Source organism: Schistocerca piceifrons, chromosome 7 (assembly GCF_021461385.2).
Source record: "Schistocerca piceifrons isolate TAMUIC-IGC-003096 chromosome 7, iqSchPice1.1, whole genome shotgun sequence".
NCBI classification, from domain to species: domain Eukaryota; kingdom Metazoa; phylum Arthropoda; class Insecta; order Orthoptera; family Acrididae; genus Schistocerca; species Schistocerca piceifrons.
In genome coordinates this window covers 81,587,857-81,602,198 of record NC_060144.1, presented here as the reverse complement: position 1 = coordinate 81,602,198, position 14,342 = coordinate 81,587,857, and the positions used below count along the sequence as shown (strand labels likewise).

General features: G+C 42.4%; 1 protein-coding gene across 1 annotated transcript in view; it reads right to left on the bottom strand.

Annotated features, from left to right (window-relative positions):
• Positions 1-8,459, bottom strand: part of LOC124805449 (modular serine protease-like) — a 61,371-nt gene extending 52,912 nt beyond the window's left edge. Inside the window, exon 1 of the mRNA XM_047266010.1 lies at positions 8,371-8,459. Within this exon, the coding sequence (XP_047121966.1) occupies positions 8,371-8,422 (52 nt within the window). The 5' untranslated portion in view covers positions 8,423-8,459. The remainder of the gene's footprint in view (positions 1-8,370) is intronic.
• Positions 8,460-14,342: the final 5,883 nt, after the last annotated feature.

Genomic DNA, 14,342 nt, shown 5'->3' with positions numbered 1-14,342 from the left:
ATTGTTACTTTGTGCCAGGAAGGTCGCTCAACAAAGGAAGTGTCTAGGCGTCCCGGAGTGAACCAAAGTGATGTTGTTCGGACATGGAGGAGATACAGAGAGACAGGAACTATCGATGACATGCCTCGCTCAGGCCGCCCAAGGGCTACTACTGCAGTGGATGACCGTTACCTACGGATTATGGCTCGAAGGAACCCTGACAGCAACGCCACCATGTTGAGTAATGCTTTTCGTGCAGCCACAGGACGTCGTGTTACGACTCAAACTGTGCACAATAGGCTCCACGGTGCACAACTTCACTCCCGACGTCCATGGTGACGACAATCTGTGAAACTATGACACCATGCAGCGCGGTACAGATGGGCCCAACAACATGCCGAATGGACCGCTCAGGATTGGCATCACCTCCTCTTCACCGATAAGTGTAGCATATGCCTTCAACCAGACAATCGTCAGAGACGTGTTTGGAGGCAACCCGGTCAGGATGAACGCCTTAGGCACACTGTCCAGCGAGCGTAGCAAGGTGGAGGTTCCCTGCTGTTTTGGGGTGGCATTATATGGGGACGACGTACGTCGCTGCTGGTCATGGAAGGCGCCATAACGGCTGTACGATACGTGAATGCCATCCTCCGACCGATCGTGCAACCATATCGGCAGCATAGTGGTGAGGCATTCGTCTTCATGGACGACAATTCGCGCCCCCATCGTGCACATCTTTTGAATGACTTCCTTCCGGATAACGACATCGCTAGACTCGAGTGGCCAGCATGTTCTCCAGACATGGACCCTATCGAACATGCGTGATAGACTGAAAAGGGCTGTTTATGGACGACGTGACCCACCAGCCACTCTGAGGGATCTACGCCGAATCGCCGTTGAGGAGTGGGACAATCTGACCAACAGTGTCTTGATGAACTTGTGGATAGTATGCCACGACAAATACAGACATACATCAATGAAAGAGGACGTGCTACTGGGTATTAAAGGTACCGATGTGTACAGCAATCTGGACCACCACCTCTGAAGGTCTCGCTGTATTGTGGTACAACATGCAATGTGTGGTTTTCATGAGCAATAAAAGGGGCGGAAATGATGTTTATTTTGGTCTCTATTCCAAATTTCTGTACAGGTTCCGGAACTCTCGGAACCGAGGTGATGCAAAACTTTTTTTGATGTGTGTATTTCATATACTTATAGTTCATTGTTACTCTGTATTTGTAGCTAAATGAAATGAAATTAAGCAAACGCCACAGCAGAAGTTCAAGCAGTTCACTGTGTAAGGGCTAGAGCAGTGCTACTTACTGTCACCTCATGTAGATTGGCAAGCAACATGGTGTCACTAAAACTCCAAAGTCTACTAATGAACACCAAGCTGTACTAGGGGCACTGCTTCAGGAAAAGCTTGACATGCTACATACTAGGTGTGTTCAAAAAGTAAGGTGACCTTATACTTTTATGAAAAAATATTTATTTATTCATCCATATTCGCGTTGTCTCCTTCAAAGTAATCCCCCTCAGATACAATACGCTTGTGCCAACGCTTCTTCCAATCCTCGAAGCACTTCTCATAAGCACTTTTTTGATACAGCCTTGAGTTCTTCCAGCGATGCAGTTTTTACTACCTGAATCATTGAAAATCTTCGTCTTTTCATAGACCTCTTCAGTTTTGGGAATAGGAAAAAGTCGCAGGGGACCAAATCCGCTGAATATGGTGGTTGAGGCCTGGCTGGCGTGTTGTTTTTGGCCAAAAAATCTCTGACAAGTAACGATGAACGAGCAGATGCACTGTCGTGATGCAAAAGCCATGAATTGTTTTTCTACAATTACGGAAATTTTTTGCGTATTGCGTCTCGCTAATGGCGCATAATGTAAAGGTAATACTCATTGACCGTACGACCTTGAGGCAAAAATTCATGATACACAACGCCACGGTAATTGAAAAAACAGTGACCAAAACTTTGACATTTGATCGAACTTGGCGAACTTTTTTCGGTCTTGGCTCTCCGGGATGCTTCCATTTGGACGATTGGGCTTTGGTTTCGACGTCATAACCGTAAACCCATGTTTCGTCACCGGTTATGACCCCTTTGAGCACATCAGGATGATCATTGACATTATTCAAGAGATCCTGAGCGATGCTCATGCGACGGTTCTTCTGATCAAAATTGAGAAGTTTTGGAACACACTTTGCTGACACAGGTCTCATCCCCAAAACATCCGAAAAAATTGCATGGCACGAGCCGACGGGTATGCCAACACCCTCAGTAACTTCTCTTACGGTAATTCGACGATTTTCCAAAACAATTTTCTTCACGGCTTATCATCTGTTGTTGATGTGCTGGGGCGTCCAGAGCGAGGTCCGTCATTGGCATCTTCTGGGTCATCTTCGAAGAGCTTGTACCACTTGTAAACGTTTCTTTACTTAAGAGTAGACTCACTCTGTGCCACTGTCAACATTTCAAGTGTTTTAGAACACTGGATTCCATTTTTCACACAAAATTTGATGCAAATTCTTTGCTTCGTTTTGTACAATAATCGAAAATCACCGAGCACACGGAAACACGTCTAACGTTTCTATCTGTCAAAAATAAACGAAGTATGCTGTAGACTGTGAACATCTGATCGGGGCATGTGTACCAACATAACAAAAAAAAGATTGATAATCGAATGTACATTGCCTATGGAATTTGAGAAGTCCCCTTACTTTTTGAACAGCCCTCGTATCTCTTCCTCCCCCATCCTCCTTTTCCACCTGCCCACTATCCCCCAGCACCTTCCTCTGCATCTCCCCTCCTCCCCCCTTTCTGTGTCCATTTCCTACGCACCTCTTTCTGTACATCCCCTCCTCCCCCCTCTGTTCATCATCTCCTCCACCTCTCTCCTGTATATCTCCTCCTTCTCCCCCCATCTCTCTGTCCACCTCATCCTCCCCCTCGCTAAAAATCCGACACCTACCCTCTCACTCTGCTCAGCTGTGCCCATAAACAAATGTAGACCTCGCAACGAATGTCAATACTGCCTACACAAGATGCCTCCTCCTGTTCCCTTCTCTCTCTCTCTCTCTCTCTCCCTCCCTCCCTCATTCCCCCTCTCTCACAATACATCTTTCTCTCCCCCTATCTCTCTGCTCAGCCATGCCCATCCACTAGTATGGCCTCTGCTAGACATACCGATACTAACCACAAAAATGCATGTTGTGGAGAGCAGCCTGCATATTAGGGGTGAAAATGCTTATTTGCCCATATTTCCAATCCTAAGGGAACTAGGAGGTTTTAACCCCCACAGTCCTGGTTGCCAAGTAGCAAGTAGTATATGCATCATCTTTGGTTGCAATAATAAAGTGATTTAGGAGGACATACTAGTCTTTGCACCGAGGCTTCGTCTGCATGTGCGTATATTTGCACATACCACCTCCTCTTTCCATCTCTCTGTGTCCTCCCCTCCCTCCCCCTCTGTGTCTCTTCCACATCATCCGCCCAACTACTTGAATGTCTCCTCCTCCCCCCTCTCTCTGTCTCTTTATCTCCTCCTGATCCTTCTATTTGACCATCTCCTCTGTCCCCTCTCTTCAACCTTATCTGCCTCCCATCCCTCTGTCCTCATTCTCCCTCCCAATTTCTATTCATCTCCTTCCCCCTCTTCCTTTTCCACCTGCCCACTATTGCACTACATTTTCTACCTGGCTCCTACATCTTCCTGTCCTCCCTCTCTCTGATCATCTCCACTGCCTCTCTCTCTCTCTCTCTTTGTCTATCACCCCCTCACGTCTCTGCTGTCCACTATATCCACCTCCTCTTCCTTCACACACTCTCTGCCCATCCCCTTCTGCCCCCTCTCGCTGTCTATTCCCTTCTGGGCTCTCTATCTATATCCATCCACTCCTGTGCCATCTCGCCCTATCCATTCTCCCCTGGCCCTTTCTGTTCATCGCGCCCTCTACCCCTCTCAAATTCTCCCAGCTATTCCCATCTGCAGATGTAGCCGCTGCAAAGCAAGTCAATAGAACTGCCGCAACACAACACGCCTATTGTGTAGGGTGCCTACACATCGAGGGCTTCAGAAGCGTTTCTTGCTCCTGCACTACAAAACAGGCTGATAAGGCAGGCTGATACCATTACCATACAGTTCGCCAGTCATATAGGGCAGCCAATCTGGCAGGGGTTACAAAAATTGTTTTCATCTTATCTTTCGCTCATACTGCAGCTAGAAGTTTATGAACCTCAGAGTGCTGATGCTCATTAAGTCTGTTGTTTGTGTGTCAAATGTGGATGAAATAAATACTGTGGTTTCGGAAGAGATCCCAATTTATATATTCATCTGTAGAAAAAGACACTTGGTACGGATGTTCCCAATATTTCAAGCAATGCTTCTTATATTTAACGCTAAAACGCTTCTAGGACGAATACTTTTCAGAAACACTAATCTTCAGAATGACTAATGATTTGCACATTTATTCAGATGTGTGCTCTGTTTCACAAAGTAACGGTGTACCGCAAGTCTCTAGAGGAACGGAAGGTTCCAAATGATTGGAAAAGAGCACAGGTAGCCCCAGTCTTCAAGAAGGGTCGTCGAGCAGTTGTGCAAAACTATAGACCTATATCTCTGACGTCGATCTGTTGTAGAATTTTAGAACATGTTTTTTGCTCGAGTATCATGTCGTTTTTGGAAACACAGAATCTACTATGTAGGAATCAACATGGATTCCGGAAACAGCGATCGTGTGAGACCCAACTCCCTTTATTTGTTCATGAGACCCAGAAAATATTAGATACAGGCTCCCAGGTAGATGCTATTTTTCTTGACTTCCGGAAGGCGTTCGATACAGTTCCGCACTGTCGCCTGATAAACAAAGTAAGAGCCTACGGAATATCAGACCAGCTGTGTGGCTGGATTGAAGAGTTTTTAGCAAACAGAACACAGCATGTTGTTATCAATGGAGAGACGTCTACAGACGTTAAAGTAACCTCTGGCGTGCCACAGGGGAGTGTTATGGGACCATTTCTTTTCACAATATATATAAATGACCTAGTAGATAGTGTCGGAAGTTCCATGCGGCTTTTCGCGGATGATGCTGTAGTATACAGAGAAGTTGCAGCATTCGAAAATTGTAGCGAAATGCAGGAAGATCTGCAGCGGATAGACACTTGGTGCAGGGAGTGGCAACTGACCCTTAACATAGACAAATGTAATGTATTGCGAATACATAGAAAGAAGGATCCTTTATTGTATGATTATATGATAGCGGAACAAACAGTGGTAGCAGTTACTTCTGTAAAATATCTGGGAGTATGCGTGCGGAACGATTTGAAGTGGAATGATCATATAAAATTAATTGTTGGTAAGGCGGGTACCAGGTTGAGATTCATTAGGAGAGTCCTTAGAAAATGTAGTCCATCAACAAACGAGGTGGCTTACAAAACATTCGTTCGACCTATACTTGAGTATTGTTCATCAGTGGGGGATCCGTACCAGATCGGGTTGACGGAGGAGATAGAGAAGATCCAAAGAAGAGCGGCGCGTTTCGTCACAGGGTTATTTGGTAACCGTGATAGCGTTACGGAGATGTTTAACTAACTCAAGTGGCAGACTCTGCATGAGAGGCGCTCTGCATCGCGGTGTAGCTTGCTCGCCAGGTTTCGAGAGGGTGCGTTTCTGGATGAGGTATCGAATATATTGCTTCCCCCTACTTATATTTCCCGATGAGATCACGAATGTAAAATTAGAGAGATTAGAGCGCGCACGGAGGCTTTCAGACAGTCGATCTTCCCGCGAACCATACGCGACTGGAACAGGAAACGGAGGTAATGACAGTGGCACGTAAAATGCCCTCCGCCACACACCGTTGGGTGGCTTGCGGAGTATAAATGTAGAGTAGATGTAGATGTACTTTGTTTCAACGTCAAACAATGCTGAGAAGGAAATAATTTGATTTAGAGTGTCAAATAACATGCAATTTATAAACACTAAATACTCGCGATTTATGGAGTGATGTACATCAACATCTACATATAGGCCCATCTCAATTTTTATACTACACTGCTTTTGTTTCTAATCCCTTGTATTAGAATTTTCTGTAGATGCAAACTGTGTTCTTTTTCTAAATGCTGAGACAGTTTATGAAAGTTAAGATGCTCGTATCTCGGGATCTGAATGAAGATCTTGTACTTTAACAGACTTAACATCCGCCTTTCCCTCCCGCCCCCCCCCTCCCCCACACACACACACACACTCACCATGAAGAAAAAATTATCCACATCTATGCCTTTGCTGTGATGGGTAACGTCGCGTGACGGAGTGTTCGTTTCCGTTACCAACAGAACAAATTATGATAGATATGCACGTGTCATTTACTATGTACTTATTTACTAAGTACTTTGTCTAGATATATGTATCATTTGCTTTAGTACCAAAACATCTAAAGTTACAAACAGAGTTCAAACCAAATGACCCACTTGGAGTAGAGGGCGGGTGGTAGGCGACAAATGAAGCCTTCTCCAAGGCAAGCAATACACAATTTCAAAACACCATTCATTTGAAATCCAACTCCCACTCTGCATACATTAATACATGTTATCATATCCATATATATAGGTTAACTGGTGAATTAAATGTATGTAATATTTCAATTACCTTTCGATTAAATGCTATTGGACGCCTACTAAACAAAAACAGATCTTTTAAGACCTCCAACCAGCTTGCGAAGGGAATGCAGTGATCTGTGAGGAAGCTTGTAGTAAGAGTTACATAGTTTGATTTATTGGACGCATGGAAGAACACATGGAAACTGCGATTCGACATAAAGAGAATGTTCAGGTTGAGTCTCATGAAAAGTCCACTTCATGTCTAACTATACGCTACTGAACAGTGCAAATGAGGCGCACAAAATGTCAGATTATTCTATCAGAATTAAGAGATTAAAACAGTAACTCGTTCAATTTATTAATGGCAAAAACGAAATCTAATACGGTATGGTTTTCTTGACGAAGTCGTATCGTAAATTCTGCACACTACATGGAACTGCAATACATAATAGGAAATTGTCTTTCCCCGTACATACAAACTGAAATACAATATCTATAAAATAGTAAGTTAATTTGATTTTTGATGTGAATCTTTTTTATCAAATACCGTCAAAAACCTTTTTGCTCCATATATTGGTAGCTGATTATTCCGCTAATTATGAAACTTTGGTTACAAAAAGTTTTCTGGGCGTGTATTTTCTTATTTGCGGGATATATATGTATTTTTCCCTTTGTTTGACGGTTGACTGGAATACCTAAGTTTGACCGTTCATCCGTTCACTACTGGAATAATGAACAATGTTGAAACGTACCGAGTCATCCGCTCGGTCTAACAAATGAACATGATGCTGGAGGTTTCTTTTGCAACACCAGAGTGCGATATAGAAATTTCGTCAGTGTCTCAACTGACAGACACTAAGAAAGATTCGTAACACCTCGCTAGAATCTAAGCCTACTTCGAAAATTACAAGAGAGGCCGTGTCAAGGCATAATCCACTAAATTCTTCTCTTCAGTCCTCTACTTATCGCACCGCTGTTACTGAAGATTAAATTAGACTCGTAACAGTTTGTAAGGATACATTCTACCTGAAGTGCATCTGTGAATGAAACAGGAAGAAACCTCAGTGTACAAATCATAAAAACCCCTCTGCCGCTCACACTGCAATGTATATATATAGGCTACACACACACAAACTTTGAAGTTGCATAGGCTTGGACCGTTTGACGTAGTCGAGTATTTGTAATATCTGAATGCTACCGATGTACTGCACTGCCTCAAGATTAAGGCTTTTACCTTTCACCAAAAGTTTTGTACACGTTTGTTTAAGTGTATCTTAAACAGAAGTTCGGGCTTTGAAACAAAAGAAAAAGAATTTTGTGATGTTCTCCGTAGCAGCATTTATCCCAGAACAGATTTGTTTCGCGTCCTAGAAGCATATCATGGTTACGATACTGTATTTTCGTTCAGAAACATTAAGACGTCGGTGGTCCCTCACTATTATTGGTACAACACAGCTCATTTTCTACAATGAAGAGTGTTTCCGTTTCAACAAAAGTATATTTACAAAAAGGTTCCATGCGTGTAGATAACGGCAAATGCAGTCTATAAACGGGAGAGAGCTCTGTAACTGGCAGGGCTACTCGTGTGGGGCACAACTCTACTAGCACAAACTGGATACGTGATCTCAACAAATAGTACAGATTGTTTGAAATGTTGCTGAGATGTCATTCTTGTAGGTCTAGCGAAACAATTCGGTAAGTAAACGTATACAACTTGCATCAAGAGCAACGTTATTCAAAACTATCATACGCAGAGGAAGACTGAATGTTTACAAGGAGTATTACTTACAGGAAATGAGCAGCAGAGATAGAGCACATAACTGCCCTCGTCGGAGGCCCATTATACACTGCCGGATAACGGACAGCCTGCCCAGCGACGGAAAGCCTGTAGCGATCGCTTGAAAGACGCAAATACCGTTACAGGGCAAGGAATGCTGGCGAAATTCTGGCATGGGGATTTGCAGACACCAAGGTTTGACGGAAGTTTGCGCTCAATTTAAAGCAGATCATTCATTGTCTCTGCAACAACCTGTATTAACAAACAGGAATAAAGGTCTTAATATACATTCATTAATCGTTTGCGATGATTTCCTTTGACTGGCGTGCATTCTACAGACTACCGGGTAATGTGTAAATGCGATGTACTGCTCGAAGTGGAAGCACTTTACCGGCAGATGAAATATGGACCACTGCTGTGATTTAATTCGACAAGAACATATATTGTGTTCGAACATTATGAATTACCTCGAAGGAAACGGTCTATTGACACACAGTCAACATGGGTTTAGAAAACATCGTTCCTGTGAAACACATTGTCTCTGCAACAACCTGTGTTAACAAATAGGAATAAAGGTCTTAAAATACAGATTTAGATTTTTACCAGTGCTCACATAACTAAGTATTGCTACAGCTAAGTGTTCAGGTTCATTAATCGTTTACGATGATTTCCTTTGACTGGCGTGCATTTTACAGACTACCAGGTAATGTGTAAATACGATGTACTGCTCGAAGTGGAAGCACTTTACCGACAGATGAAATATGGACCACTGCTGTGATTTAATTCGACAAGAACATATATTGTGTTCGAACATTATGAATTACCTCGAAGGAAACGGTCTATTGACACACAGTCAACATGGGTTTAGAAAACATCGTTCCTGTGAAACACAACTAGCTCTTTATTCATATGAAGTGCTGAGAGCCATTGACAAGGGATTTCAGTTCGATTCCGTATTCCTGGATTTCCGAAAGGCTTTTGACACTGTACCACACAAGCCGCATGTAGTAAAATTGCTTGCTTATGGAATATCGTCTCAGTTATGTGACTGGATTTACGATTTCCTGTCAGAGAGGTCACAGTTCGTTGTAACTGACGGAAAGACATCGAGAAAAACAGAAGTGATTTCAGGCACTCCCCAAAGCAGTGTTATAGGCCCTTTGCTTTCGATGAACCCTCTGCCAGGCACGTAAATGTGATCTGCAATCCATGTAGCTGTAGATGAAGATGTAGCTAAAACAGTGTTAATATTTAAAATGAACGCCATGTCCCAGAGATCAATTTATGAATCTCATTCCGAAGTGTTAGAGTATTATCTCATAGACCGATGCTACCTAAGAAATTCGTGTTACTACACTGCTCGAAAAATTCAGTCTGAGAAACTAGGTCTTTGTTTTGTTTTAAATATGTAGTACGAAGAAATACGTGGGTGCAAATACTGCTATTACAGGCATATTCTACAGCCAAACAATGCTTTCTGCTTGTTTACAGATCGGAAAACATGGACTATTACTTGAACAATCTGCTTTTTCACGTTAAGCTCCACCATGCCATTTTTGGTAGCCATTTCGAGACGATAAAGTTTTCCTCGATCTATCTCACATGGTTGATAAAATAACAGTTCTATCAAACAGCCCATGAGGAACAGGTGTTAGTATAATTCAAGTTAAATGGAGACCAACAAGCTGTACACAACCATATATTAAATAGTTATTATGGGCATCGAATAGTATGAAAAGTAAACCTTTAAAAATGGTTTAAGGACAGACCACTTCAAGGATATATTTAAGGTAAGTAGAACATAGGACACACGTTTTTGTAAACTGTATTACATTTATTTTTAAAACTCTTCACTCGCTCTAGGAAATTACAGTGTCAGCGACGAAAGATTCACGTTTTTTTACATAGTCTTCATCATGTTTATGCTACAACTGCAGTACACTTTATTTACTGGTGAGCAAGTAAAGCTGTTATGAATTCGAAAATTGGATTGCTACCACAATGCTTCACTATACCTGGTCCTGTTGTACAGGTTCTACCGTTGCCTTCCTGCGACCCCTGAGCTGACTTACCCACACGGTTGAGGGGGTATTACAGTTATTGGAAATGGTCTTCAAACAGGACTTAAAGTTGCCAATCTCTTCATAATTTTTTACAGTTCTCTCAATCCTGTCGTCTAGTTTCAAGCATTTCTTCTTCCTCTTCTTCCCTTCAATATCCATCTCCAGCTTCATGTAGTTGCAGTTCGTAAGCTCCGCTTCCTTATTCAAGAATTGCGCCAAATACTTCGTTCTAGGTTGAGAGATACCAATAACCTGATTTGTTTTGTTGTGTCACCTTTCAACAGCCTCATCGTTTGGTGCCTTTTCCAGCTACAATATCACATTGCAAAGGGGATACCCTCTTTCTGTAACCAGTGTAAAGTAACTTTCACATTAAGCAAGTAATCATTTAAAATTCTTGGTTGTACAACGAATGTCAACCAATATCGTTGTCTTGTCATCTAAATTAATGTGCATGTGACCTCTCAAAGAAAAGGAGACATGTTCTGTGACAACAGATGAAGTCTATCATTTCTCTGTGGTAAGTACCACTCCTCTCTCTCAATGTCGCTGAAGTAAGACGTGACTTTTCCATGCTTAAAAGTAATTTCCAGAATATACAAATGGTGATAGAAGAGCGCGTCTGTTTTATTGCATTTATTTCAACTTTGGATAATAAATTGCTCGGAGCCAAGTCTAATTCACAGGACAAGATCACTATGAGTTGTTGTTGTTGTGTTCTTCTATCCAAATACTGGTTTGATGCAGCTCTCCATGCTACTCTATCCTGTGCAAGCCTCTTCATCTCTGAATAACTACTGCAACTTATGTCCTTCTGAATCTCCTTAGCGTATGCATTTCTTGGTCTCCTTCTACGATTTTTACCCTCCACGTTGCCCTCCAGTACTACATTGGTGATCCTTTGATGCCTCAGAACGTGTCTTAACAACCGACCTCTTGTTCTAGTCAGGTTGTACCACAAACTTCTCTTCTCCCCAATTCTATTCAGTACCTCCTCATTGGTTATGTGATCTACGGATCTGATCTTCAGCATTCTTCTGCAGCACTACATCTCAAAAGCTTCTATTCTCTTCTTGTCTAAACTGTTTGTCGTCTATGTTTCACTTCCATACAAGGCTACACTCCATACAAATACTTCCAGAAAGGACTTCCAGACACTTCAATCAATACCGATATTAGCTGTTAAATTTACTTTCTTCAGAAAGCCTTTTATTGCCATTGTCAGTCTACATTTTATACCCTCCAGTTATTTTGCTTCCCAAATATCAAAACTCATCTACTACTTTAAAAGTGTCTCATTTCCTAATCTAATTCACTCAGTATCACCTGATTTTCTTCGACTACATTCCATTGTCCTCGATTTGCGTTTGTTGATGCTCATCTTATATCCTGTATTCAAGACCCTACCATTCCAGCAACTGCTCTTCCAAGTCCTTTTCTGTCTCTGAAAGAATTACAATGTCATCGACATACCTCAAAGTTTTTATTTCCTCACCCTGGACGTTAATTTTTACTCCAAATTTTTCTTTTGTTTCCTTTAATGCTTGCCCAATATACGATTTGAGTAACATCGGGAATAGGCTGCAGTCCCATCTCACTCCCTTCACAACTACTGCTTCCCTTTTATGCCCCTCGACTCTTATAACTGCCAGCTGGTTTCTCTATAAATTATACATAGTCTTTTGCTCCCTATGTTTTACCCCCGCCACATTCAGAAAGTGAAAAGAGACTATTCCAGTCAACAATGTCAAAAGTTTTCTCTATGTCTGTAAATTTTATAACCATAGGTTTGCCTTTCCTAACCTATCTTCTATGAGAAGTCGTAGGGTCAGTACTGTTTCGCGTGTTCTTACGTTTCTCCGGAAACCAAACTGATCTTCCCCGAGATCGGCTTCTACCAGTTTTTCCAGTCTTCTATAAAGGATTCGTGTTAGTATTTTGCAAACGTGATTTATTACACTAGTAGTTCGGTAATCTTCCCACCTGTCAGCACCTGCTTGCTTTGGGATTGTAATTACAATATTCTTGTTGAAGTCTGAGGGTATTTCAGCTGTCTCGTACTCCTTGCCCACCACATGGAAGAGTTTTGTCATGGCTGGTTCTTCCAAGACTATCAATAACTAAGTAAAGGACTTATAAGTAAAGGACATAATTAACTGCAGGTGTTTATTGTAAGTTAGTGGTAAAGTATTTGAAATTAACATTCAGTACTGTTCTGCTCTATATATATATTGGCCACGACATCTTGATAGATGATTGTTTGCAGTGTCTGTGTGTTTATGGGTTGCATTTTTTCATTTGACTTGTCAAGCCAATGACTGCACGGCATCTCTTGCCACAATTGTCACAAGTGTGTCTGGCTGCTGAGGCAGGAGCAGTGGTAGCATTGCGAAGCTTTTTCTGCCTTAATCTGTCTAACAAGCCTTCATCATGCTTGGACATTCCAGATGATATATCATCACGCCACTCTGGTCTCATGCTAGCCCGTGCCTCCGTGTCGATTCCAAAACTCTCCATATCTCGTTTAAGGAGTCCTTGAGATCTCTCCAAGCATCACCTCACGTGGTAATCTGTCAGGATCCATACGGTGGACGTGTCCCAGCCCGCGGAGTCGTCTCTGCTTCAAGATAGCTGAAATACTGTTGCAGTTAGTTTTAGATAGCACTGTTTCGTTGGTCACTCGGCCCTTCCACGTTACTCCGAGGATGGATCTCAGGCACCGCATGTGGAAAGCATTAAGGCTACGTTCTTGTTTGGCATAGGTAGTCCATGTTTCCGATGCATACAAAAGGATGCTGAGGACGCAAGTTTGATATACAAGAATTTTGGTGGTCAAAGAGAGTTTGTTGTTTTTCCAAACACGTGTAGAGAGTTTGCCAAAAGTTGTCGCAGCTCTTCCAATGCGAGCATCAATTTCCTTGTCAACAGGCATATTTGATTGTATAGTAGATCCAAGATAGCAGAAGTTATCTACGACTTGCAGAGTAGTGCCATCTAGTGTGATATTCGGCTTTGTGTTAGCACCCTGAACCATAATTACGGTCTTACTGCTGTTTACACTCCTCGAGAATAGGTGGCATGCGTGACTAAATCTTGATACTAGCTCTTGCAGCTCTTCTGCGGAGTTCGCAACAATTGCAGCATCATACAGGGGTTCACGAGCGACTATGTCGCAGCGCTTTGTCTTACTCTTCAGAAGACTGACACTGAAAAGCCTTCTATCTTTCCTAGTATGCAGATGTACTCCAACATTGCGATTCTCGAAAGCCACTTGGAGCAGACCCGAGAGGAAAATTACAGAAAGTGTAGGTGCCAACACACAGCCTTGTCTTACCCCACAGTTCATACTGAATGGTTTAGATGTACTGCCATCGAAGATTACAGAGCCACGCATATTGTCATGAAAAGATCTTATTAAAGACAGCAAAGTTGGGGGACATCCAATTTTTTCCAGTATACTGTAGAGTCCCTCCCTGCTGACGGTGTCAAAGGCTTTGTTGAGGTCAACAAAAGCCACATATAATGGCACTCTGTGTTCGCGGCACTTCTCTTGTAGTTGGCGCAAGGTGAATGTCATGTCACTTGTGGATCTGCCAGTTCCAAATCCACACTGTGACTCAGGGTAGATCCGAGCAGCCAAGGTTTCCAGTCTCTTTAGAATTATCCTTGCATACGCCTTTCCAGCAATGCTCACGAGAGATATTCCTCTGTAGTTGTTACAATTACCTCCTCCGCCTTTTCCCTTATAGAATGTTACTATATTTGCATCTCGCATGTCTTGAGGTACTGTGCCTTCTTCCCAGCACTGCAGTAGGATTTGATACAATATCGGCAAAACGCAGTCAAGTTTGATGATTTCTTCTGGTAAGTTATCACGGCCTGTACTCTTGCCTAGCTTTAGACTTTTATGTGCGAGTTTTA